At 44.2% G+C, this 24,970-nt stretch overlaps 1 protein-coding gene across 14 annotated transcripts in view; it reads right to left on the reverse strand.

Annotated features, from left to right (window-relative positions):
* Positions 1-157: 157 nt before the first annotated feature.
* Positions 158-24,970, reverse strand: part of kdm2bb (lysine demethylase 2B b) — a 54,916-nt gene continuing 30,103 nt past the window's right edge. For 5 of the 14 annotated variants that reach the window (XM_090234724.1, XM_090234725.1, XM_090234722.1 and 2 more), the window contains 9 exons: positions 8,455-8,691; positions 8,160-8,303; positions 7,829-7,916; positions 7,327-7,673; positions 5,988-7,060; positions 5,585-5,748; positions 4,721-4,882; positions 4,230-4,448; positions 158-2,532 (listed from right to left, as the gene is read on the reverse strand). In XM_090234724.1, coding sequence (XP_090090850.1) covers positions 2,351-2,532; positions 4,230-4,448; positions 4,721-4,882; positions 5,585-5,748; positions 5,988-7,060; positions 7,327-7,673; positions 7,829-7,916; positions 8,160-8,303; positions 8,455-8,691 — 2,616 coding nt within the window. In that variant the 3' untranslated portion in view covers positions 158-2,350. Of the gene's footprint in view, positions 2,533-4,229; positions 4,449-4,720; positions 4,883-5,584; positions 5,749-5,987; positions 7,061-7,326; positions 7,674-7,828; positions 7,917-8,159; positions 8,304-8,454; positions 8,728-24,970 lie in introns of all 14 variants that reach the window. The other 9 variants (XM_090234726.1, XM_090234727.1, XM_090234723.1 and 6 more) reach the window with 5 other exon arrangements.

Raw genomic sequence — 24,970 nt, forward strand, 5'->3', positions numbered from 1 at the left:
TATTTTGGTAATTACAAGATTATACCATAAAATAATAAGCAAAGATCCTGTAATTTTTTTAACACACTTCTTGCTGTATCCGACTGGCTACCATCAATGAATTGTTTATTCCCGGTTTAATGAATGCAATGTTGACAGAATGGCATACTACTCTAGATTTGATGTTTAAGGTATTTATTTCAGAACCTAAAAAACATTCATAGATACTCCAATGTATGACATTTTAAACATATTTCACACATGTTTTGTTTACATATTGCACAGACTGGTTATGAACAAAAAGATAAATTAAGACGATTGTGGGCGGGAAAAAGTGACCAAAAATAGAGAGCTCGGTATTTAGGATGAGTTTTTAATAACTCAAAAGTCACAAACTAGTTTCTCTAAGCGGAAGATTTACAGTATATACAGTTGACCAATTATATACTAATACATTTCCCAACCACACAGGGAAGACATGGTGATTGGTAGTTAGACCTGTCCACATACAAAAAGGAGATTTATCAAAACATCGATTAGGAGCCCCTAGTAGTCGTACTTTTGTCATTTCCTGTACATAGCCTTTTTTTAATACACTCAGTGTAGTCTAATAATAGCCTGCATACACAAAAAAAAGCCACTACTTACAACCAGTGTAATTAAGGTATAATATAAAGTAGTTAGTTACCTGTCAGACACTGACCGTACAGTACCCCAGTAGATCATATACACTGAATGTACAAAACATTAGTAACTCCTGCTCTTCTCCAAAACAGACTGACCAGGTGAATCCAGGTGAAAGCCATGATCCCTTATTGATGCCACTTATTAAATCCACTTCAATTAGTGTAGATGAAGGGAGGAGACAGGTTAAAGAAGGATTTTTGAGCCTTGAAACAATCGACACGCGTGTGTATGCCATTCAGAGGGTGAATGGGCAAGACAAAAGATTTAGTGCCTTTGAACCACAGGAGGCTTGGGCGGGGAGGACGGCTCATAATAATGGCTGGAAAGGAGTCAATGGAATGGGTATCAAACACATGGGAATCATGTTGGATACCATTCCATGTATTCCGTTCCAGCCGTTACTATGAGCCCCGTCCTCCCCAATTAAAGTGCCGCCAGCCACCTATACTTTTAACGGGGTATGGTAGTCGGTGTCAGGCGCACCGGTTCGAGTGTCAAGAACTGCAACGGCGCTGGGTTTTTCACACGACAGTTTCCAGTGTGTATCAAGAATGGTCCACCAGCCAAAGAACATCCAGCCAACTTCACACAACTGTGGGGAGCATTGGAGAGAAAACATAGGCCAGCACCCCTGTGAAACGCTTTCGACAGCTCGTAGAGTCCATGGCCTGACAAACTGAGGCTGTTCTGAGGCTGTTCCTAATGTTTTGTACACTCAGTGTACATACTGTATTGGTTTTATTCAAAAGCAAGTGTCTACTTAAAACTTGCATCCATAGGTGTGAGAATCCCTTGTGAAAAAAACAACACAGACCATGATAATGTCACACCGGCCTGGTATATGAAGACGGACAGATTCTTGGTATGCAGTAGTAGACTTTAAATCAGCCTTATGATGCTTCCTCTTGCAAACAGTCACTGGTGCCTACTCATACGGACTTGATAAACCTTGGAAAGGACAGTAATATTTATTTGTCAAACAGTACAAATAGATTTTTTTTTTCTAGATATTTTCCAAATTTAAGTTGAGTAAAACATGAAAAGGAGAACGTATCTGTGTACTGTACAGACAATTACACGCATAAAGATGAACCTCAGCACTTAAATAAATGACATATAAAACAGCCGTACAGAAAACAAGCTACTGCTCTTGGCATAAATCTAGTCTAAAAGAATAAAAAACAAGAGACAGATTGAATACTGTCCATCAAAAATGGTACTGTAAATCAGTGCAGTCAACCCTGCACATATAAGTATGAAACACTTTCTGATACAAAAATATTGACGTGTAATGCATAAACTGTGCACTGCAACAACAGCACATACTAAACAAAAGAAGTCAAACCTCACCACTGTGAACATACACTGCCTGTTCATTTGCAGAAATAAAAAAATAACTTAAATATCTTGGCATAGACAAAACAGGGGGGGGGGGGAACATGCTTTGTCAAATGTCCAGTAATGCCAGGTGGCCTTTTACATGTTGAAAATCCTGTTTTGGAAAACATGCTTGTTTCAGCAGCACAAGAGGCATTCAATGAGTATCAGAGCCACAGTCACTTGTAAAATGTCCTACGTCAAATGCAACACTTTCTCCATGGCGATGACGCCACCCTTGACGGTTCCTTATTCTGAAGAGTGTCCTAACTAGCGAGTGTATACAGCGCAGTCTCTCTCTCAACCGCTAGCAGAGTTTCTGCAGTAGTTTCTCCTCTACAAGTCCAAACTGTACACTCACTGACATTTCAGCAACGAACTGCTCACAGCCCTCCTTGGTCACCTGCTTGCAGTAGCGCAAGTCAATATGACAGATGCTTCCACAGCGCTTGAAGTAGGCCAGCGACTGGTCCGTGACTCTGTTGCACACTGCAGAGGGGAGGGAGGAGGAAGATAGGTTGATGTAATAGGAGACCATTCAGTATCTTCAGTGCGTATACAGACAGATAGGCTCCTCCTATACACCTAGGATATCCTTCTAGGATATAAGATTCTAACCAAAATCTCACCGTAGTCATGTGCATGGGGATTTCAAGTGCTCCATTAACAAGCTTTCAAGCGGTTCCGTCAGTGAGCGACTGACATCAGTGGTGCCAGAGACCTCATTAGTCTGACTGCCACACGGTTCCCCCCGACTGTCTCATAATGGGAATGTCTATCTCTCATTGATCCAACCTTTAAGGGCACTACTCAAGTAGTGTGGCGAATAGAGTGGAGAAACATGGGGGGGGGGGGGGTGTTTCAGTTATGGTTTGTAGTGGAGCTTCACTCCGGGGGGACTGTGAGCCCTAGTTTTACTCCGCCCCATTGGCTCCAATAGAGCATCACAAATAGGCACAATTAAAGCTATTTATATAGGGCTGCGCAATCTATAACATTTATTTGAATGTATGTTTTAGCGCGGTGTTCCAAATGTCTGTCTTTTTGGTCTCGTGTCCTTCTGTGCTGCATGCACATTTCTAGTTGCCACTCTCTGACAACAATCGGTTTGAATTTGAGGTTTGGTCCAACAGAATCGCTACAGTTGGAGACGGACAGGAGGGTGTGTTCATAACAGTTCAGTGCCTTTTAATTTTTTTTTTATTTAAATTTTTTTTTTTACCCCTTTTTCTTCCCAATTTCGTGTTGTAGTAGCTACTATCTTGTCTCATCGCTCAACTCCCGTACGGGCTCGGGAGAGACGAAGGTTGAAAGTCACGCGTCCTCCGATACACAACCCAACCAAGCCGCACTGCTTCTTAACACAGCACGCATCCAACCCGGAAGCCAGCCGCACCAATGCGCCGGAGGAAACACCTGGCCACCTTGGTTAGCGCACACTGCGCCCAGCCCGCCACAGGAGTCGCTGGTGCACGATGAGACAAGGACACCCCTACCGACCAAGCCCTCCCTAACCCGGGCGACGCTAGGCCAATTGTGCGTCGCCACTGCGCCACCCGGGAGGCCTCCTGTTCTGCCTTTTTAGCAAGAAAATAGATCCAAGTTGGCTAGACTTGAAATATGAATATTAGCTGGCTCCTCGCTAGCATGTGGGCTTGTGTTTGAGATATTGTTTATGAGACCTGTGTTTGTTTTCTATAATGTCCGCCTGAATAAGTTCGTCATCATTAGTGGATTTGCATTACACATGGTTCTGGGTAATTTTATAACAAAAAGGGCTTTGTCATTAACACACTTGAAAGCCAGATCAGTGATTATTGCAACACCACAAAAGTAGGTTCAACTATTTTCATAAAACAATTACATTATTAGTGGGTCTTACGGTTGTGGAAGGATTCTATTTAGCCTAGGTTTAACTTAACAAGCCCTGAATTCATTAGATCATTCCTGACTGTTTGTGAGATTCATATTGGCATCCATGGGCTCGTTACATGTCTTTATGGGGGGGGGGGGGGGGATAGTCAATGGCTGTGTCTGGATTCTAACCAATATGTTCTAACTGGTGACTAGTACTGTTACTGTTAGTCGTAAATACTTTCAGTAAACATTAGGATGTAGGGACATTCTGACATAGTCATTGTCCGTAGTGATAGTAGGCATTGTAACACGGCCTTGTATCCTCCTACCAGAGAGGTTGATGTCAGTGAGCGAGTCTCTGGTGGTGGTCCCAGCCGCAGTCAGGATGTTGACCGACTGGTCAGTGACGTGGTTGCAGTAGCTCAAGTCCAGCCTGGTCAGCTGGGGCGTGTAGCGGATGAGGAGGCGCAGGGAGGTGTCTGTGATGTCCAGCCCGGCCAGACGCAGGTCCACCACATTCCGCAGCTTACTCCTGTTGTCCAGCTGACCTAGAGAAGGAGAGACAGAAAGAGACGGAGAGATTGAATGTGTCAAGTTGTTTTTAAGCTTCCTTACTCGGAGCACAATCAGGTCCAAGTGTTTCCAGCTGTATGGCCTGTAAAGACAGCCACATGGGGGCACCAGAGAGCACAGCAAAACCTGACATGGATGGGCTGCAGCAGCCTGACTGGATCGCAAAACACATGGACATGCTGTTCAAAACTCCTCGCCACGTGTGCAGACGGTCATTCTAACACACTGGAGGATGGTGGGAATATACCTGGTCTGTTGTCTGTGGGGGGTGAGAGTAGGTCCCTCATCTGGGCGTCTTTGAGCCCCTCTACCCACTGGACATCTAGGGTCCTCAGCAGCGGGCAGCTGGCGGTGCAGAGGGCAGACACAGCCACCCAGGAGCAGCCTGAGAGCAGCAGCATCCGCAGACCTGCAGGGACAACAGTCAGGGGTTAACAAGGGGTCGAAACTCAACATCACTCTCTCTCTTGCTAACACCCTAGCACTGTCACAATGCCCCCCCCCCCCAAAAAAAAGAAGCCTGAATAATACATCATCAGGGCTCCCTCCCTCCAACTAGGCCAGTCCCAGCTAACGTGTAACATTCTCTGCTGCTATTTTCAATTGTTGGGGGGAGACTAATTGTGATTTTCCATTAAGGAATCATATTAGTCTCCAGCAGCTCGTTAACCTGAGGCTTCAAAAACAAGGAAACAAAAACAATCACTATGCAAATGTAATTATAGTCGCCGCATAAATTAATAAGAAACAAAGCAAATGGGCTGAAACACTTAAGGAAACCCTGGAGATACAAGCGTCAGACATGCCGGAGCAGCTCGCCCAGCCATGGAAACAAAGACGGCATTACAGTATTGCCAAACATAAACCCATCACAACTAGTCACATTAAATATGTTCCTGTCAATGCCCTCAGTACAGAGAAGCACTGTAATAGACAGTAGTGGTGACATCAGGTTTCCAGTGTGTACCCAGAACCATGGACAGAGATACAGTGTAACAGTGTATACACACACACACACACACACACACACGACAGTTCAGACCATTCTGTTATAAAGGCACAGAGGGATTTGCACATTTCCTCAGTTACAACACTGCTGGCTGGTGTTTACCTGGCAGCCTGTTGATGAGCCAGCTGAGCTGCTTCTTGGAGATGTTGGTCCAGCTGAGGTCCAGAGCCACAGGCTGTCTGCGGATGATGCCACTCAGCATGAGGGGAGTGATGGACTTACAGCGGTTCAGATCGATCCGCGTCCACAGCCTCTTATCACAGCACCTGGGGAGGCAGGGGCGAAGGTCAGCACACGATCACACAGCCGCCATAGCTAAGGCTGTGGAAGGACTACACTGAGGTGAGAGCTCTAGGCTAGAGAGCCTTACAGCTTAGTGTTCATACTGTAGTTCCAATGAACAAGGTCCATTATGAGAAGCACAACCCACTAATTCACAAGACTGACTGGTTTAACTTGGTATCAGACCCCTTGCTCTATCTGATAGCCACAGCTGAAAACTCACCATCTGTTCCAGGTTTTGCAGACGCGCATGCAGACACAAAGGTCTCTGTGTGCGAGGTGCCTGAACACGGCCATCCACACCTCCCTGTGCATCATGTGGGTCTGTCCGTCTTCCAGGGGCAGTCTGTCTGGCGGGGGGCTGATGGGAGGTGGCCGGATCACGTGACGCTCCATCTGGACACACTTGGGTGGTGAGCGGCAGGGAGGGGGGCGTGGGCAAATGGGTGTGATCGGAGGGCTGCGATTCCACCCCAGGGGCGAGAGCTGGCGGGGCGTCCCGTTTAATTCCCGCCCCCTGGGGTGGAGCCAGTCTCCAAGGTCACTGGTGCAGTTGTTGAGTGGCCGCTTGGGCTTAGGCTCCTCCCCGTCGCTCTCAGGCTCTGTCTTCATTGGCCTGTGGTTCTGATTGACTAAGCGGTCCTCGGTCCTCAATGGCCGGCGGTTGTGATTGGATAGACCATCCTCAGTCTTAATTGGCCTGCGGTTATGATTGGCAGGTGAGTCCTCTGTTTTTGGTGGTCTGCGGTTCGGATTGGTCAAGGAGTCCTCAGTTTTCAAGGGTCGACGGATGTTATTGGCTGGGCTGTCCTCCCTCTTCAGTGGTCTGCGGTTCTGATTGGCCAGGCAGTCCTCGGTCTTCTGAATCTCCAGATTGAGCTCTTTGCTCAGCTCCTTGCTCAGCTCTTTGTTGGGGAGGCGGCGGCGCTTGCGTGCCTTCAGCTGGCCAGGTGTCTTTTCTGGGGCATCGCACCCTACACTGCTGGGCCCTGCCCGGGGAGAGCTGGAGCAGGACTGGTCACTCTCTCTGGCTCTAGACATCCGTAGCAGTGGACTCAGCATAGTCTTTACTGTACCGTCTTTACTGTCCTCTACACCACCATCTTTCTCCTCCTCCTCATCTCCATCCTCTTCCTCCTCTTCTCTTCTCCCTTTAGTTACAACCCTGTCCCCTGTGCATCTGTCCTCCTCTTCATCTTCATGGTCTTTGTGTTCGTCGTCCTCATCTACTTGCTCTTGCTTGATGGTCTTTAACAGCTTGGGGATCAAAAGGTCATCAGGTTTTGGGGGCTTCTTCTGTAAAGGAACATAGGCAGCAGATCAGTTACTCTGACATTCATTTCTTACAATCCACTTTACAGTTTGAAGTGGCCTTATACATATAATTTTCTACATTTTTCTCCAAGTAGTGTTTCACAAGTAAGGGGTTACGGTTTGGTAATTGAATCTTGACTAAATAAACTTGTCAATTTTTCTCAAATCAAGAGGAATGCTCAGTACAGATACTTCATTATAAACGTAATTATCTGTGATCAGGCTGATCAGTCTGTTGGATAAATCACCTTTTTCTTGACAACAGGAGGCTCGTCCTCATCTTTGATGTCGAACAGCATCCTCTTCTTCCTCAGAGGGTTGTCCTCAGGCCTGGGTCGGGGCAGCCCGCCCAGAGACAGCATGGGAGAACGTTTCTTCAGAGGAGGAGACTCCTCTGCTTTCGTTTTGGGGGTGTCATCACGCTCCGCCTTCCTCTTCACTGTGGCCACGGTTGCCGTGGTCCCAGTGGGTGATGTTGGCAGACTGGGCGGGTCGGGCTCTTCCTTGATGTCACGGTTCAATCGTGAGTCCTTCAGCAGCGACCCGGGAAGGTTGGACGCGTACTTGAACCCTGGTCCTCTTTTTTGCTTGACGGCCAAAAGGTGAGAAACAAGAGAAGACTACTTTATATCTTTTGCCTATTTGTTTCCGGACACTTTTAATTCTAAAGTATTTTTACGATACATTTGATGTCTTGAACAGAGGCTAGATATTCAGAGTATTCCGGTTCCACACCCACATAGATGCTTACTTTCCCTGTCTTCCCTGAATGGTTGCATTTTGGACACTCCCAGCAGTTTGGCAACTCGTCATTTACAACTCCACCAGAATCTTTCACCTGAACAAAAGAACACAAAGTAGTGAGTGGGTGAAGGTGATAGGAAGCACAAGTAAAAGTGAGACAGTAAGAAGCAGAGCTATCATTTATCATTTGCAGCATAGGAGTCCTCTATAGGAGGAAGGGCAACCATAAACAAATACACTGCAGTAACATTAGTGCTCACACTGATTCGATCGATCACGTACAGAGAGATATGAGAGGCTCAGTGACAGCATCCACACACCGCATTGAGCCGTTTACCTTGAGGCAGAGAGGATGGACTATCTCATTGCAGATGGAGCACTCCATGAGCATGCGGTTAAACTTGTCCTCCTCTTCCTCCACTGTGTCCTCCTTCCCTGCCTCTCCACACACCAGACACACCGCTGTGTGGGGCAGGACAGGCTGGAGACCACAAACATCATATTAGAAACTCACTCTAAAACGTCCACACACATAATGTCCCTTGCAGGATAGTTTTAGTTTGACCATTTAAAACATACCACAATAAAAAGCCAAACAGACTTACTGTAGTTAAGATTAGTCGGAGACCTACCGCTATACACTGCCTCATGATGCAGGACTGTTTCATGCGACCTGGCCCTCCGAACTTCTTCATGTCTTTACAGAAGTGGCATTCTCCACACTCTGTCCTCAGGCACGCCTCGCACTTCCGACAACGCGTCCTTCTCCTCCTGGCGCCAGACGTGCTCCGGCTGGCCGACAGCTTGACCGCCGCCGCAGGAGACGAGGCCGCCATTTTGGGTTTGGGTCTGTTAGGAGGCCGCTGCTGCTGAAGTGGAGGGAGAGGTGTCTTTATAGCGCAACACTAAAAAGGTACAGAGACAGATGGATCAGGGCTACGGTGGGCTGCAGTGTCTGCAGTATTGACCCCTGAATAAGCAGCTGATTAGGGAAACCAGGTGTATTGACTCATCTAATCAATGCTAGCGGTTGACCAATTAAGTGTCGAGTCATAAGCAGCAGAGCCTTTATTATGACCGGTTGTACTCGGCTGTCTGGTCTAACTAGCTACTTCCACTTTCTATGGAAAACACAGGACCAGGGAAGAAGCCATCATCCGACCGCACTCAAGTGAGAACATGACATTTTGTTATTTTTTTAACAAAGTGTTAAATAAAACAGGGAGAGGGCATACATTTAAATTCAATTGAAGACAGTGAGAGATGAGGAGGGGGACTGCTTTGATGTGAAGCACTTTCCATTATTGAGTTTATGTTCTCCTGTTATTACTGGCTGAGCCAACACTGAGACAATACTGTACATGCTGCTCATAAACAAACACACACACACACACACGTTATATAGATGTACTGTACGCAAACAAGAACACACAGGCTATGCCTGGCCAGGAGATATTAGCTACTGAGGGTACTTGTGATCTCATCTATATAGGCAGACTACTGGAGGTTGTTCCTACATCAAAAATATGCTGCAATCATAACCACCCTTTACTCATAGTATAGATCACAGGGACATACTGTACTTGTACTGTACCAAACGGAACATACTGATGTATGGTTATGGCATGACCAATACCCACTTTAAGAGGGCTGTACACAAGAGGAAATTATGGTAATGTGAATTCAAATGGCAAGTATCCAACAGGCACTTGTTTCCACAGCAACCCACAGAAGAATACATGTGTTTCACCCATCAGACTATTGTCAAATTGAATCTGGTCTTTACATGCAGTGCATTCTGAAAGTATATAGACCATTAGACTCTTTCCACATTGTGTTACATTACAGCCTTATTCTAAAATTGATTAAATTGTTTTTTTCCTTCTCATCAAGTTACATACAATACCCCATAATGCCAAAGCAAAAATAGTTTACATTTTTTTGCTAATGTATTCAACATAAAAAAAAAACTGAAATATCACATTTACGCAATTATTCAGACCCTTTACTCAGTACCTTATGGAAGCACCTTTGGCAGCAATTACCGCCTCGAGTCTTCTTGGGTATGCCGCTACAGTACAAGCTTGGCACACCTGAATTTGCGGACTTTCTCCCAATCTTCTCTGCAGATCCTCTCAAGCTCTGTCAGGTTGGATGGGTAGCATCACTGCACAGCTATTTTCAGGTCTCTCCAGAGATTTTCGATCGGGTTCTGGCTGGGCCACTCAAGGAAATTCAGAGACTTGTCCAGAAGCCACTCCTGCGTTGTCTTGGCTGTGTGCTTAGGGTCGTTGTCCTGTTGGAAGATGAACCTTCGACGCAGTCTGAGGTTCTGAGCGCTCTGGAGCAGCTTTTCATCAAGGATCTCGCTGTACTTTGCTCCATTAATCTTTCCCTCAATCCTGACTAGTCTCCCAGTCTCTGCCACTGAAAACATCCCCACAGCATGATGCTGCCACTACCATGCTTCACTGTAGGGAAGGTGCCAGGTTTCCTCCAAACGTGACACTTGGAATTCAGGCCAAAGACACTCTTGGTTTCATCAGACCAGAGAATCTTGTTTCTCATGGTCTGAGAGTCCTTTAGTCATGTGCCTTTTACTTCTGAGTGGCTTCCGTCTGGCCTGATTGGTGGAGTGCTGCAGAGATGGCTGCCCTTCTGGAAGGTTCTCCCATCTCCACAGAGGAACTCTGGAGTTCTGTCAGAGTGACCATCGGGTTCTTGGTCACCTCCCTGACCAAGGCCCTTCTCCCCCGAATGCACAGTTTGGTGGTTGGCCAGCTCTAGGAAGAGTCTTAGTTATTCCAAACGCCTCCATTTAAAAATTATGGAGGCCATTACGTTCTTGGTGACCTTCAATGCTGCAGAATGTTTTTGGTGCCCTTCCTCAGACCTGTGCACAATCCTGTCGCGGAGCTCTACGGACAATTCCTTCGACCTCATGGCTTGGTTTTTGCTCTGACATGCACTGTCAGCTGTGGGACCTGAATAGACAGGTGTGTCCCTTTCCAAATCATGTTAAATCAATTGAATTTACCACAGGTGAACTCCAATCAAGTTGTAGAAACATCTCAAGGATGATCAATGGGAACAGGATGCACCAGAGCTCAATTTCAACTCTCATAGCAAAGGGTCTGAATACTTATTTAAATAAGGTATTTCTGTTTATTTATAATGTACATTTCTAAAAACCTGTATTCCCTTTGTCATTATCGGGTATTGTGTGTAGATTGATGAGGATTTTTAAATGTTTTATCCATTTTAGTAAGGCTGTAACATTTTTTAAAGTCAAGGGGTCTGAATACTTTCCGAATGCACTGTATAGCCTACTAATATACAGTATCAGTCAAAAGTTTGGACACCTACTCATTCAAGGGTTTTTATTTATTAATTTTTTCAATTGTAGAATAATAGTGAAGACATCAAAACGATGAAATACATATGTAATCATGTAGTAACCAAAGTGTTACAAATCAAAATATATTTTATATATTTGAGATTCTTCAAAGTAGCCACCCTTTGCCTTGACAGCTTTGTACACTCTTGGCATTCTCTCAACCAAATGTACTTAGAATGCTTTTCCAACAGTCTTGAAGGAGTTCCCATATATGCTGAGCACTTGTTGGCTGCTTTTCAATCACTCTGCGGTCCAACTCATCCCAAACCATCTCAATTGGGTTGAGGTCGGGTGATTGCAGAAGCCAGGTCATCTGATGCAGCACTCCATCACTCTCCTTCTTGGTTAAATAGCCTTAACAGTTTGGAGGTGTGTTTGCGGTCATTGTCCTGTTGAAAAACAAATGATTGTCCCACTAAGAGCAAACCAGATGGGATGGCGTATCGCTGCAAAATGTGGTGGTAGCCATACTGGTTAAGTGTGCCTTGAATTCTAAATTAAATCACTGACAGCGTCACCAGAAAAAGCACGCCCGCACCATTACACCTACTCCTCCATGCTTCACGGTGGGAACTTCACATGCGGAGATCCTCCGTTCACCTACCCTGCGTCTCACAAAGACAGCGGTTGGAATTTAAAAAAACAAATGTGGACTTAATGTTCATTGCTCGTGTTTCTTGGCCCAAGCAAGTCTCTTCTTCTTATTGGTGTCCTGTAGTACTGGTTTCTTTACAGCAATTTGACCATGAAGGCCTGATTCACGCAGTGTCCTCTGAACAGTTGATGTTTCTGTTACTTTAACTCTGGAATGCATTTATATGGGCTGCCATTTCTGAGGCTGGTAACTCTAATGAACTTGTGCTCTGCATCAGAGTTAACTCTGGTTCTTCCTTTCCTGTTTCGGTCAACATGAGAACCAGTTTCATCATAGTGCTTGATGGTTTTTGCGACTAACTTCCACAACGCATATAAGGCCCTGCCCCGCCCTCCTTTCGGAAAAGCTGACCACGACTCCATTTTGTTGATCCCTGCCTACAGACAGAAACTAAAACAAGAAGCTCCCGCGCTGAGGTCTGTTCAACGCTGGTCCGACCAATCTGATTCCACACTCCAAGACTGCTTCCATCATGTGGACTGGGATATGTTTCGTATTGTGTCAGACAACAACATTGACGAATACGCTGATTCGGTGAGCGAGTTCATTAGAACGTGCGTTGAAGATGTTGTTCCCATAGCAACGATTAAAACATTCCCAAACCAGAAACCGTGGATTGATGGCAGCATTCGCGTGAAACTGAAAGCCCGAACCACTGCTTTTAATCAGGGCAAGGTGACCGGAAACATGACCGAATACAAACAGTGTAACTATTCCCTCTGCAAGGCAATCAAACAAGCTAAGCATCAGTATAGAGACAAAGTAGAATCTCAATTCAAAGGCTCAGACACAAGAGGTATGTGGCAGGGTCTACAGTCAATCACGGATTACAAAAAGCCCCGTCACGGACCAGGATGTCTTGCTCCCAGGCAGACTAAATAACTTTTTTTGCCTGCTTTGAGGACAATACAGTGCCACTGACACGGCCCGCAACTAAAACATGCGGACTCCCCTTCACTGCAGCCGACGTGAGGAAAACATTTAAACGTGTCAACCCTCGCAAGGCTGCATGCCCAGACGGCATCCCCAGCCGCGCCCTCAGAGCATGCGCAGACCAGCTGGCTGGTGTGTTTACGGACATATTCAATCAATCCCTATCCCAGTCTGTTGTTCGCACATACTTCAAGAGGGCCACCATTGTTCCTGTTCCCAAGAAAGCTAAGGTAACTGAGCTAAACGACTACCGCCCCGTAGCACTCACTTCCGTCATCATGAAGTGCTTTGAGAGACTAGTCAAGGCCCATATCACCTCCACCCTACCTGACACCCTAGACCCACTCCAATTTGCTTACCGCCCAAATAGGTCCACAGACGATGCAATCTCAACCACACTGCACACTGCCCTAACCCATCTGGACAAGAGGAATACCTATGTGAGAATGCTGTTCATTGACTACAGCTCGGCATTTAACACCATAGTGCCCTCCAAGCTCGTCATCAAGCTCGAGACCCTGGGTCTCGACCCCGCCCTGTGCAACTGGGTACTGGACTTCCTGACCGGCCGCCCCCAGGTGGTGAGGGTAGGCAACAACATTTCCACCCCGCTGATCCTCAACACTGGGGCCCCACAAGGGTGCGTTCTGAGCCCTCTCCTGTACTCCCTGTTCACCCACGACTGCGTGGCCACGCACGCCTCCAACTCAATCATCAAGTTTGCGGACGACACAACAGTGGTAGGCTTGATTACCAACAACGACGAGACGGCCTACAGGGAGGAGGTGAGGGACCTCGGAGTATGGTGTCAGGAAAATAACCTCACACTCAACGTCAACAAAACTAAGGAGATGATTGTGGACTTCAGGAAACAGCAGAGGGAACACCCCCCTATCCACATCGATGGAACAGTAGTGGAGAGGGTAGTAAGTTTTAAGTTCCTCGGCGTACACATCACAGACAAACTGAATTGGTCCACCCACACAGACAGCATTGTGAAGAAGGCGCAGCAGGCTGAAGAAGGCTGAAGAAATTCGGCTTGTCACCAAAAGCACTCACAAACTTCTACAGATGCACAATCGAGAGCATCCTGTCGGGCTGTATCACCGCCTGGTACGGCAACTGCTCCGCCCACAACCGTAAGGCTCTCCAGAGGGTAGTGAGGTCTGCACAACGCATCACCGGGGGCAAACTACCTGCCCTCCAGGACACCTACACCACCCGATGTCACAGGAAGGCCATAAAGATCATCAAGGACAACAACCACCCGAGCCACTGCCTGTTCACCCCGCTATCATCCAGAAGGCGAGGTCAGTACAGGTGCATCAAAGCTGGGACAGAGAGACTGAAAAACAGCTTCTCAAGGCCATCAGACTGTTAAACAGCCACCACTAACATTGAGTGGCTGCTGCCAACACACTGACTCAACTCCAGCCACTTTAATAATGGGAATTGATGGGAAATGATGTAAAATATATCACTAGCCACTTTAAACAATGCTACCTAATATAATGTTTACACACCCTACATTATTCATCTCATATGTATATACTGTACTCTATCATCTACTGCATCTTTATGTAATACATGTATCACTAGCCACTTTAACTATGCCACTTTGTTTACATACTCATCTCATATGTATATACTGCACTCAATACCATCTACTGTATCTTGCCTATGCCGCTCTGTACCATCACTCATTCATATATCTGTATGTACATATTCTTTATCCCCTTACACTTGTGTGTAAGGTAGTAGTTTTGGAATTGTTAGCTAGATTACTTGTTGGTTATTACTGCATTGTCGGAACTAGAAGCACAAGCATTTCGCTACACTCGCATTAACATCTGCTAACCATGTGTATGTGACAAATAAAATTTGATTTGATTTGGAAGATACTTTCAATGTTCTTGAAATGTTCCCGGATTGACTGACCTTCATGTCTTAAAGTAATGGTAGACTGTCGTTTCTCTTTGCTTATTTGAGCTGCTTTTGCCATAATATGGACTTGACTAAATAGGGCTATATTCTGTATACCAATCCTACCTTGTCACAACACAACTGATTGCCTCAAATGCATTAAGGAGGAAAGGAATTGCACAGATGAACTTTTAACCAGGCACACCTGTTAATTGAAATGCATTCCAGGTGACTACCTCATAAAGCTGGTTGAGTTAATGCCAAGAGCATGCAAAGCTGTGGAAACTTTGAAGAATCTCAAAAATCAAATATTTAGATTTGTTTAAAAAATTGGTTGCTATAGTTTTGATGTCTTCACTATTATTCTACAATGTAGCAAATAGTAAAAATAAAGAAAAACCCTTGAATGAATAGGTGTGTCAACGTTTGACTGGTACTGTAGGTGTGGAATAATTTTTTGATTGATAATGGCCCACAGAAAATGATAAAAATCTGTAGCCTGCACTCGAATAGCGAATGTAGGTTACGTGCGGTTCCGTTTTTAATATGCAAGCATAGGCGGGAAGTTCATAAGGCGAGGGGAAACTAAGCTTTCTCTAAAGTAAATACAATTAAAATGGCAAAATTAAATAGCCGAATTAGCCTACTCCTGTCCATAAATAAGTAAATAAAATCATTCAAAACAGGGTACCACAGAGGATCAGATTTGACCACAGAGGATCATTATCTTTTTTATTTATTTTTTAAATGTGGTTGTGTATTGTTTTAAATCGCATTGCCTACAGTCGTAAGGAAAGGATTATTGTTGTGTTGCGACTGCCTGAAAAGTAGGCTAGAGGCCAAGCCAGGCATAATTCAAAAATGTAAAATACAAATCGCGGGAAAACAGTTTGGAAAGCAAATGGTTATTGCAGGGAAGAATAAAGACTAATAGCTCTTTCAGTTATCAAAATGATCAACTTAATTGAGCGAATAGTGGAGAGCATAGGCAATATCCCTGGTGAGTGCGCACTGCACATATTCACTATTTATCAATGTTGGGTCAGTGCTACTTAAGTTTGTTTTTGGACAATCATTTATTCCTCCAGCAGGAAGAAGAGATATAGCCCAGGCCTACTCTACACGCTCAGCCATGCATTGAACGGTCTTTTTTGCAAACAGTGATTGAGTTACATTATTAGCCTAAATTATGACTATTCAATCTACTCATCACATTGCAAAATAGTAGGCTACCTTACACAAGTCTGCAAATGTGATGAAACATGGAATGGAATGCTTCATTATAAAAGGTGCATTTATGGTGAAAATTATCTTCCCCCAAACTTGAAACTCATGCACCGCGCCTATGTATGCCTGGTAGGCTACACCGGTTGGAATGCAGGTTGACGTGCTTCATTTTAAGAATTTAGCAGCACAAGAAAGCTGGGATTATCTTTTGAATGGTGGCCAGTCAAAAATCTGTTTTCCCATGCAATTGCGCAACGACTCGGCTTATAAGAACAGCGGCATCAGAGAGCAGTTTTGGCAAAGCCTAGTTACCTTGACTAAGTGGTCACGTGGAATTTGACTGCGGTCATGACTCGTGAATGCTGGTGTGGCGGTAATACGGTCAACGTAACAGGCCTACCCGAGAAACCTTTGCAATTTCTGTCCATACGAAATACATGGTGAAACACTCAAATTGATTGTGTTCCTTGTTCAAATGTGTTGTGTCTGACTATTCATTAATGTGAAGACTGTTGTATTATCAAATACATTTTTCTGTGTAATTATTATTATGTGATTAAACTAATCATGTAAACTTTAATTAACTAGGAAGTCGAAGCACTTCACCACAGGAGTCTCTCTTTCCCGAATCGACTCTTCAGATATTATCATATCTTATTGATTAGTCTTCTATTAATGTAGCATTATTACCTGAGTTCTCATTACCTTCTCGAACGTTAGCCTAAATGATGAATCAGCAATATACAAATTGGCTTAATTATTTATTTACTAACTAAATAAATCACAGAAATACATAAACAGTTGATATTGGTTACTAACACAATGCATTGATAAGTCTCAAGTGGGCTAAACAGGCATGACGGCTTGGTAGACAATGGAAAGGGGTGGGGACAGATAAAAGAGCAGGAAAGACAAAATGGATTCACTACATACAGCTGATAATTATATTAATTGAAATGCTAATCCTTTGCACATGAACGGCAGCTCATTCGAGAAAAGTTGTATGTATATATTTACGTTCATATGTCGTTGTTGTCTTCTCTGTAGGAATCGCCGGTCTGACTGCTGGAGAGTCAGTTCATCAGAGAGCGTCTGATTAACTTCCCCAGAAGTCACAATGTTTTTCATGGTTGTCGCTTTCGCAGCAGCTCTGGATAGTGTCTGTTGTAATGGATACGTCAGGCATACAGATTGTCGTTGTATAGAATAGATGCTTCCGTGGTTGTCAGTATTCTTGTACTAGACTTAATTTCCAGCTGCAGACTAGTAATTCTACACCTAGGATTTGCTCTTATTCTGTAGTGATCGATAGTCTCAGAGTTGAACCATTTCCAGCCGTGTAGCCAATGCTACACGCTGTATGGCCTCCAGGGCCTATAGAGTTGTAGTTCTTAACCATTTCACATGTTGTGTCAGCTGCATGTTTTCTAGTCTTGGAAATTCAACTATTTGCAACCTTAGCTTACACTGTGGTTTGGTGGTCTGGTGTGAATGGCGTCACAGGGGCTTTTACACTTGGGTAGAAAAGGGCCATCTTGTCATATTTGTGCCCACCTGGGCGTGGCTACTGACAGTGCATAAGTTACCATAAAACAACAAATTCTTATTTAGAAGAATAAATCACATTGTTATCTTTCCAAAAGTATTCTTATACTTATTCATCTTATACAACCTTCAGATGTAAACCTAACAGCTGGAATATGTACACATTAAGAGAAATAGTTGTGTGTTTCGTTTCCTGTCCTTCATGAGATCACCAAATGAAACACACTCGACATGACTGTCCCTTAAGTGTCCACGGACCATTCCCACATTCTCAAAAATATAAATACTGTTTAATTCTCCCATTTTGGGGATTAGGAGTTTCTAAAGAGAAGCTCTTTGTTCTCCATAGACTCTCTCCCTCAATACTACATGGCAGTCTCTACCAGGTATTTACGACCGTTGTAAAAACCTGATTTGTGAGAAGGGGGGGGCATGATATACACGATATATAGTGACAAATGTATACGCATGAAACGTACATTATGGAAAACATGCCTCATACTCAGTAATAGTTGGTAAAATAATAAGTGGCAAGAATTTGGCACTGTCAACATTTAAGTATTTGAAACTCAATTTCACAACTGCCTTTTCTATAATCCTGGAGACTATCATTCTCCATAGCATAGTCTATATTCCAATGCATCAAACATGCTGCATGCCCACAATGGAATTAGGCAGCTGCTGACATTTGATAACTCAACTGGATTAGAAATCAAACACTGATCATCTTATTGCAGAGCACAGTGTAAACATTTCTCCCTGCTGTTTTTTAAAGAAGATTGTATGGCAAGGTACGCTATACGTGTAGCATATGCACTGCTGCCAGACCCTGAGCTCACCTGCGTCAATTGTTGGTTTGTTCATAGTGATATCGCTGAATTTTGTTTTGTCTAAGTCCAAGTGCATCGCAAGTTTGAAAGTGGATTGTACGTGGCATGTGTGACTCTCTTAATCTCAATTGCTGTGATATGCAAAAAACTTTACAATCACTACCGGAGGTTGTATGTACAGTGGTTCATCCTTTAAAAGTTGCATCGTACTGCGGCACAGCTTGCATGGTGCCGCAGAATTCTATGGCACGTTATTTAAGTGCCAACCACTGGTACCATTAATGCTAGTTTCACCACCAGAGGGCATCTTTGAGAAGCATTTGATGGCCTTCAACATTGGCTGTACTAGAGAATTTAAAACCTAGTATATGGGACTGATTTTAAGAAATGTTGCTTAATTAATTAGATTAATATTATGGTGTTTCTAAAAAAACTCTAGGTTTCCATTAAGATGGAACGGAAAATATGGCGCTGTACAACGTGACGGCCGGGAGTAGGCTACAGTACTGGGCTATTTAGCTAAAGAATCCCAGTGTCGTGCGGGCACGCGGGAGACCGTGGTTCAATTCCCCGACCGGGAGGAAGGAGTAGGCTGTCCTTGTAAATAAGAATTTGTTCTTAACTGACTTGCCAAGTTAAATAAAGATTATTCTAAGAGCATAACATTTAATCACCCTAATTGTAATCTAACCAATACTCAAAATCAGTGAAAATAAAAATCGCTTTGATTTATCAAGACCAGTCCCCATGCTTGTCTCAGAGCAGCGCTAAATGGTGCTAAAATAGTTGTAGGCTATTGTTTCAAATCCTATTGCTTCGAACTTTATGCTCTTTAAATAAGAGCTACAACTACAGTAGGGCTACAGTGTATGGAAAAATATGAAAGACTCTCCGCCAATAATTACATATAGAGGATTGGAGGATATTTCAGTGATATTTATTCCCATAGTAATTCGTTATGGATCCATAACCAAATAAACATCAGCATTTTGAAAGAGTATTTCTTATCATACATTTTATTAGCGAAAGCATAAAGATGCCATTATTAGTTACATTGTTTTAGTTTGAATGTGGAGACTGACACTAAGCAAGGTGGAAATGTTTCCCTAGTCAGTGCCATTATTAGTGCAATGCCCCTTAAAGTGTTGCTCTGTGCTACCCAGTGTGGCGGTCCACCCTCCCTCCCCCTTCCTACTCCTTCCTTCCCCATGGGCTAGTCTGTCTTCTGTGCGCGGCTCTGTGGCCCATCCCGTGCCCCCTGCCCTTGTGCCTTGAACCTCGTGCGCTTTCAGTGTATACAGCTGGAGAACTGCAAGGCAAAACCATTGTGTGCCACTTGGGAGCCATGATATATTGTCCTGCTAATAACAGGGTTAATAATGTACCTGTGAGAATATCCAAGGAGCTTTTATATAATTCTAAATTAATAATAATCGCTTTGTTTAAAAAATAACAATATTTTGGAGATGATTTTGTTTTCAAATAAGGTAAAATGAGTGAGAAAAAGCCCATGGGGTGAGACATTGTTACTAATTTGTAAATAAAGCCAGTTTGTTATTCAGAATGATTTATTTCTGTTTTTAGAGGGAGAGAAAACAGAAACCTACAGTCATCTCATGGGTCTCCCAGTCAAGGCCGGCACGGGTATTGAACCAGCATTGGTAACAACACAGCTTGCACTGCTATGCAGTGTCTTAGACAATTGCGCCACTCAGGCACTGTACAATGTGACCGGTCGGGAGTGGGCTACAGTACTACAGTAAGAGCAAAATAATCCTAACAAAATAAAATCCTCAGTGTAACAACAGTTTCAGTAAGTAATACTGAAGTCGTGCACAATTATCTGTTTCTATTTAGGTTTATGGTTGCCCATTCATTGTCAGTTAGAGACACAGTAGGACCCAAAAGCATAATCAGTGCTCTAACTCCCCCTTGCGCTGGTCTGGAGCAATGAATTGGTGACGCAGGGTACCGTACTAAACCACAAATTACCTCTAAGTCCTGCAGCATAATCGCTAAATATTTAGTGGAGCAACCACTATAGTCAGTGAGTAAATCAATAAATCAACCATCATCATCATCTATTCCTGTGAGTGCCTGCTCCCTTTCCGAGATAAAGCTCGAAAGCAGCCTGGCCTTGTCAAAACGTAAAGAAGAAGAGGCAGCAGCGAGGCTCAAGAGGTGGTATTAGCAACAGACTACAGAGGTAGGGAAGCCATCACCCGCTCCCCGGTGATCACCCTGTCAAACGGGCAGTCACTACATCATAACCTGGATGAGTTAGCGGCTAAATCCTTTAGGAGAAGATATCTAAAAATCTGCTTTATAGAAACGTGGCTCACGCAGGACAATATTGATGTGAACGTAGATGGATACAATGTTATTAGAACAGATTGAGACAAAACAACACATAAATCAATAGCCCGGGGGGGCTATGCATCTTTGTAGATAATACAAACCACATTTTATTGGGCACATACACATGGTTAGTAGATGTTAATGCGAGTGTAGCGAAATGCTTGTCCAAGCAGTGTAACGTCATTGAACAATTGATCACCAGAGACTGAGAATCTCGTTGTATCATTCAGGCCATTCTAACTACCCCGCGAGTTTGGACAGGTTGGTCTATGTGCCTGGACTTAACAATAAGCAAGCTGTTGCCAGGACTGTTTCAATGCTTCAATGCAGCTCTTTCACCATCGGCTGACCTGACTGTGCTTGAGGATTTTAAATTCGCTCTCCCTCTCCGCACACCTCCCCAGTCTGCAACAGTACGTCACCTGTTTCATCACTCAACTACATTGTTATGGCAATGTAGATGACACATAGAAGGCAGTGTGCAGCGCATCCGAGATATAGGCAATAGGTGAAACACGAAAAACCTGTGGAGAAATCCATTCAGGTATAGACAGAAGGGGGCAGGGAGGAGCTTTGATGTCACAGACTGGGAGGTGTTCTTTGATTCGTGCAGGGATCCCCATGAGTCGACAGACAGCATCACATCATATATCCAGTTCTGTGAGTACACCGTCATTAACACAAAAACTGTTAAGAGTATTTCCCAACTACAAGCCCTGGGTGTCTAATGACTTGGACATGTGCCTCAATGAAAGGAAGTTTGCTTTCCTGAAAGGAGATGCTGAAAAAGTGAAACACGAATTCAGGTCAAAAATCAAAAACAGATATGCATCTTATTTCAGTCTTTGGGGGCTAGCTAGATGATCCTCTTTATCACAGTTTTCACGTGAGCATGTGTTTACATCCTACATAGAAGCAGGCCATTGGCTGCCTTCATGATGAGGGGTGTGTACAGGAGTTCTGATTGGGTCCAAGTTTAGCAGTTCAGCAAATTTACCTGAGCAAACAGTGTTGAAATATACTTTTTACGAGAAAATGTGCAAGAATTGAAGGTGCCAACAAATGTTATAGTCATCAGAAGAATGTTTTACTGTCATACACAAAGAAATCAGGTTCAGTAACAAGCCCAGCTACCACAGAGAAAACACAAATGAACAGCAGGGTCCGAGGATAGATCCTTGCCTTGTTCTAGACTTATCCTCAAACAAGTGGACACTAAGCAGAGTGTCCAGGCTGGGGTGATCAGAGATCCAAGAAACAGCCAGAGAGGATTATTTTGGATATTGGGGGAAATCTAAATCAGTGGTGGAATCCGAGGGACTCTGTTAGTACTATAGAATGGGGGTCTGACTGATCCAAGGAACTGCTAAAACTAAACAAAGCATGGACATGTACAGTGCTCCATCACCTGTCCTGTGTCACCGGTCACCTCCTTGGCAAACACCATATATACACAAAAGTATGTGGACACCCCTATTTCAGCCACACCCATTGCTGACAGATCTATAAAAATCAAGCACGCTGAAATGCAATCTCCATAGACAAACATTGGCAGTAGAATTGGACTGAAGAGCTCAGTTACTTTCAACATGGCACCGTCATACGATGCCAGCTTTCCAACAAGTCAGTTTGTCAGCCCTGCTATAGCTGTCCCGGTTAACTGTAAGTACTGTTATTGTGAGGTGGAAATGTCTAGGATAAACAACATCTCAGCCGCGAAGTGGTAGGCCACACAAGCTCACAGAACAGGACTGTTGAGTGCTGAAGCACGTAAACATTGTCTGTCCTCGGTTGCAAAACTTGCCTCTGGAAGAAACATCAGCACAAGAACTGTTCGTAGGGGAGCTTCATGAAATGCGTTTCCATGGCCCAGCAGTCGCACACAAGCCTAAGATCACAAGGTGCCATGCCAAGCGTCGGCTGGAGTGGTGTAAAGCTCGCCGCCATTGGAGTCTGGAACAGTGGAAAAACACTTTCTCTGCAGTGATGAATCACGATTCACCATCTGGGTTTGGCCGATGCCAGGAGAACACTACCTGCCCCAATGTACAGTTCCGACTGTAAAGTTTGGTGGAGGAGGAATAATGGTCTGGAGCTGTTTTTCACGGTTCGGGCTAGGCCCCTTAGTTTCAGTGAAGGGAAATCTTAACTCTACAGCATACAATGACATTTTAGATGATTCCGTGCTTCCAACTTTGTGGCCACAAAGCGAGGTTGAGATTGGTGTGGAAGAACTTGACTGGCCTGCACAGAGCCCTGAACTCAACCCCATCGAACACCTTTGGGATGAATTGGAACGCAGACTGCAAGCCGGGTTTAATCGCCCAACATCAGTGCCCGACCTCACTAACGCTTGTAGCTGAATGGAAGCAAGTCCCCGCATAAATGTTCAAACATCTAGTATAGAGCTCAGAAGAGTGGAGTCTGCTATAGCAGCAAACGGTGGGACCAACTCCCTATTAATGCTCAAGATTTTGGAATGAGATGTTCGACGAGCAGGTGCTCACATGCTTGTGACGTACACTACATGACCAAAAGTAACAAGACACTGATGTATCATCCATCAGATTCCCTTATGTAACCGATTACCTGACATAATTTAGTGATCTTGAAGTTAACCTGCCTTAAAAGAGTAGCTCTATCGCTGTCAGATCATACCTCGGGCCAGGAGGCCAAAGGACCACAGACCTCTCATGAGAAAAGATTTTCCAGACAGCCCTCCACATTGTCTCCATAATCACCTTGGTCACCCACCATGTCTGGATGCAACACCCCTTGAAAGGATAAACGCACAATGAGATTCCTGTAGAGCAGTGACATAAGGGGTTAAATCTCCCTCGTCATAGAGGAAGAGAGTCTCAGTTACCATAATCACGGTCACAGGAAGCTAGGATCACTTTCAGTGACAGATGTTCCTCATCATATTCCAATGGAGATTGTATAGGGAGCATGCCATCTCCTTGCAAGGACATGCAATGACATCAGAAGTGTAGCCTCTCCATCTCATCAGCAACAAAGCCTTTAATGCCTAGTAGTTTGACAACAGGTTTGTTATCTGTAAACTATGTAATGCATTCCAAGACCACAGACGCATATTATGTAAGGTATGAAGATGAGCGTTACTAAGCAGGCTTATTCCTTAGCTCAGCAAAGCTGAGGTTCAGCAGAGGAGTAGAAGCAGATGCCACAGCATAATAATCTACTGCACTACAGCTAAGCACAGGAGGACCTACTCAATGTGCATTGGCCATACCCACGCACTCCCAGTCATACAGTACAAACAGACATCTGGATCTTAGATAAAATACTGCTGGAAAACCTCAAGAGGAAAAAGCGAGCGAGGAATAATAGATGCAGAGCTCTCAGAACCTGAGGCACTGTGATCGCCCAGGGGCACGGTCAGAAAAAGATGAATCGTTATCACGTCACCATATTTATTTTAGGCTACTTCCTGAATATTCATGTTAACGGGGATCAAAAAGGCTTGTTGCCAACTGCTGTCCAAACATTGACTGCACTGGCACTTTCTATTGTAATCTTCTGGATTTACAAGCCTATGAAACTTGCTCTTGATACAACAAAAACTCAAAAAGGACAAGGAATTCACAAGTGACTGACTGAACAACTTCTTGTAATTTATCTCAGATCAATCTATCCATATCTCATAGCACTGTAAAAACATCTGCAACCAGACCCTTGAAATGGTGATATGTTTTCATCTGACATTGAACATCTGCAAACTTGCACAGGAACACCACATACAAACTGGTTGTGTAAATATCTACAGCAATAACGGGGGGAATCTTCCGCCATCTCATCTGTGGAAGGATGGAAAAGAATTCAACTGTATCCAATGATATCACAACCCAGCCTGTGTATAATTGGAAGGGGGTGTGGAATGCAGTCAGGGATATGACTGTGTGGCTGAAGAGCCTATACACAAACACAATATCTCCCTCACTGTTTACATGCACAATTTGCAGGCTGTGCCAAACCCAATTCACACGATACACATGAACTTCATTTTCTCTCTTTACCATACACAATCGCAGGCACAGTAAATCTATTAAAATGCATCTGATTCATTCTTCCCTGTTCATACATGCTTACACAAGCCCATACGAGCCATTTAAATATTCATCTCTAATCTGCATCTTTCTGTCTGATCACACACACAACATTCTTGTTGTTTATCTCATTTTTCTTTCCTGTTCTGGAACAACCAGTAGCTGCCCTGTGGACTAACACTGCTGTCTGAACACTCAGTGCCTTCTTCCTGC

The sequence above is a fragment of the Oncorhynchus mykiss genome, chromosome 5 (genome assembly GCF_057628025.1).
Source record: "Oncorhynchus mykiss isolate SJ-2025 chromosome 5, ASM5762802v1, whole genome shotgun sequence".
NCBI classification, from domain to species: Eukaryota; Metazoa; Chordata; class Actinopteri; order Salmoniformes; family Salmonidae; genus Oncorhynchus; species Oncorhynchus mykiss.